At 49.5% G+C, this 2,555-nt stretch overlaps 2 protein-coding genes across 2 annotated transcripts in view; one reads left to right on the top strand and one right to left on the bottom strand.

The window, feature by feature from the left end:
* Positions 1–183: 183 nt before the first annotated feature.
* Positions 184–1,280, bottom strand: PPTG_15429 (hypothetical protein; the record flags this gene model as incomplete). Its single annotated transcript, XM_008912496.1, has 2 exons — positions 184–467; positions 539–1,280. The coding sequence occupies 2 exons, from the start codon at positions 1,278–1,280 to the stop codon at positions 184–186; spliced, it is 1,026 nt and encodes a 341-aa protein (XP_008910744.1).
* Positions 1,281–1,787: 507 nt separating this feature from the next.
* The window catches only part of PPTG_23693 (hypothetical protein), a gene marked incomplete at both ends in the record, with an annotated part of 2,425 nt that continues 1,657 nt past the window's right edge, over positions 1,788–2,555 (top strand). The window contains one exon of the mRNA XM_008912497.1: positions 1,788–2,553. Within this exon, the coding sequence (XP_008910745.1) occupies positions 1,788–2,553 (766 nt within the window). The remainder of the gene's footprint in view (positions 2,554–2,555) is intronic.

The raw sequence follows: 2,555 nt of genomic DNA on the forward strand, positions 1-2,555 counted from the left end.
TGGTCACCAATGATCCCAACAGTTGGTCAAATAACCCAACTGATCACCAACTAGCCCAACCGTTCACCAACTAGCCCAACCGTTCACCAACTAGCCCAATTGATCACCAACTAGCCCAATTGATCATCAACGGTGACCACTATCACAAACAAGGAGAACGTACATGACCGAAAACGTCTTCTATCATGAAGCTGAACAGCTTATACTTGGATACGTTCGTTCCATGTGTGGAGTCGAGCATGAGCACCTCTGGAAAGCCTCAAAGAACCGATGCATCTGTCTTGTCTGTAGTGTGATCGTTTGCGTAGTCTCCGTCTCGTCCACGAAGATAGAGGCAGTATTGCCACGGAAAGCGCAAAACTTACGCAGTACAGCCTCCAGTCGATCTTCGACAGTTGCAATTCCGCGCCGCCTCGCCTTCAATCGCTGCACCAAATTGTGCACGTCCCGTAAGGTTACGCTTTTGCCTAATACGACACACACAACAAACATTAGTTATAGGTGCCACTTTTCATTTGCCTCAACCAGATCCCTTAACCTGTTGTCTCTTGGAGATACTTTAGTATCTTCTTCGGTTTTCCACCAGCCTTGACTAGCTCATCGACAATGTCGAGAACGTCGGGGTCCGTAACACGCCTATTGACAGGATAGTGGTCGTAGATGTCTTTCCCTAGCCGGTGATTGTGAACCCGCTTGTGAACAGTGACTTTTACTCTGAAGTTGAGACTTTCAGGGCAACGTGTCACAGTCGCGCAGAGAACAACTCCACATCCTGTGCTACGTCCTCTATGTCCGGTCCTTCGGCCGTCTCCCCTCTCACTTTTGTTCCAACCATGTGTGCACAGCATCTTCTTGTAATAGTCTCCAAATGATTCGGGAATGAGCTCGGTCTCAGACCATTTCTTCTTCGCCTTGATGACTGCATTACGCGTTGTCGCCTTCACGGTAGACCGAACACTGTACAACTGCTTCGTACGGTCTTGATAGTCTTGCAGCCGAGCAAAAAACACGTTCCAATCGTCGTACCACGTTTCAAAGGGGGGCGAAACCACTCTAATTTCCTTTGGTTCCTCGTCCGATGAGTCGAGTGGGCCACAAGAGGCTGTAGATTGGACGGGCAGACTAGTAGGAGCTTCTCGAATAGAGCTAGCGCTCGCGGAGGGATCAGCTGATCTCGCATACAGCTCGCGGTCGTGTAGGGAAGGCACACTAATGTCCGTGGGCGCGTTAGTACTTGCAGAGTGGTCGTCTATCGACGTCTGTCCGACAGAATCACTCATACTAATTGGCGATGCGGCCTGCAAGTGGTAAGAGGCGCCTTGTTTCACCGATAGTTGGGGAGGGGGTGACGACGCAGCAGCTACGTGGATGCCTGTTCCGGGGACGGGGGGGATTCTGAATGGACGGCCAGTAGGACGTGCGCAATAATTTTTTTGAAAAAAAGGAAATGTAGAAAAAGGAACAAAGTAAATTACTGTCAGGGCCGAAAATTACCGTGTTCCGGCTGTGCAATCTCGTTGGTGACTCTATTCAGTGCCTTAATAAAATGACTGAGCAGATACTGCTGCCCCGGTACAAGTGCACAATTTCCGGGGGTGTACAAAGTGAATACATCCCATCATTTTTGCTTATCCCGGGCTTGTGTCGTATTTCGAATGCTCAAAAACGATAATCTGCAAACCGTACAACAGCGGATAGATGGTCGATAGCGCCGGCTCAGTGCCACTTTGTCATTCTCTCTCTGAGTCTCCATCCCAAAGCTTGGAGGGAGGTTACCACGTGCAGACATGCGTGTCCCCAGCGCCATATTGGCTGCGCTCTTACTGACATATGCTGCTTCTGCCTCAACAGCGGGGTTTCCACGTTCCACGGTGAACAATTGGCACGATACAATGAGGTTTTTAAGGACCCATGAGGCTCTCAATACCGAGGAGAGAGGGATCACTGTCCCTAATGTTGAGATGCTCCAGGGTTGGCTCAAGAAAGGTCTGCTCTCTGACGAAGCCGTAGGCCTACTATCGCTCGGTAACAAGGCCGACAATCTGCTTTCCGGTTCCCTATTGAACGCTTGGGTGAGCTACATCAAAGTATTTAACAAGGAGAACCCTACGGAGAAGATGCAAACAATCTCGGCACTCACTGCTCGCTTTGGAGACGAAGCTCTCTCTACAATGATTGAAACAGCCAAGAGAATGCCGTCAACGAAGGACGTCGCGAATAAAATCCAAACCAAGCAGATTCAGCATTGGATGAAGGCTGGGAAGACCCCGAACGATGTCTTTGTACTGCTGGAACTCAATTCTGCCAAGTCGATTCTGTTTGACCAGCCTGCAGTCAATACGTGGCTGCGATACCTGGACGATTTTAGTGCGAGTAAGCCCGCATCGCAGTACTCTACCATCGCGACGTTAAGAACACTCTACGCCGATGATGAGCTGGCTAAAATGATTGTTATTGCATCTAGAAATTCAAAGACTTCGGAAGCTGGTAAACGCGTGGAAACGGAGTTATTGCGGACCTGGTTTAACGAAATGAAGACCCCGAAGGACGTCTTA

This window comes from Phytophthora parasitica (genome assembly GCF_000247585.1).
Source record: "Phytophthora parasitica INRA-310 unplaced genomic scaffold supercont2.47, whole genome shotgun sequence".
Classification (NCBI taxonomy): Eukaryota; Oomycota; class Peronosporomycetes; order Peronosporales; family Peronosporaceae; genus Phytophthora; species Phytophthora nicotianae.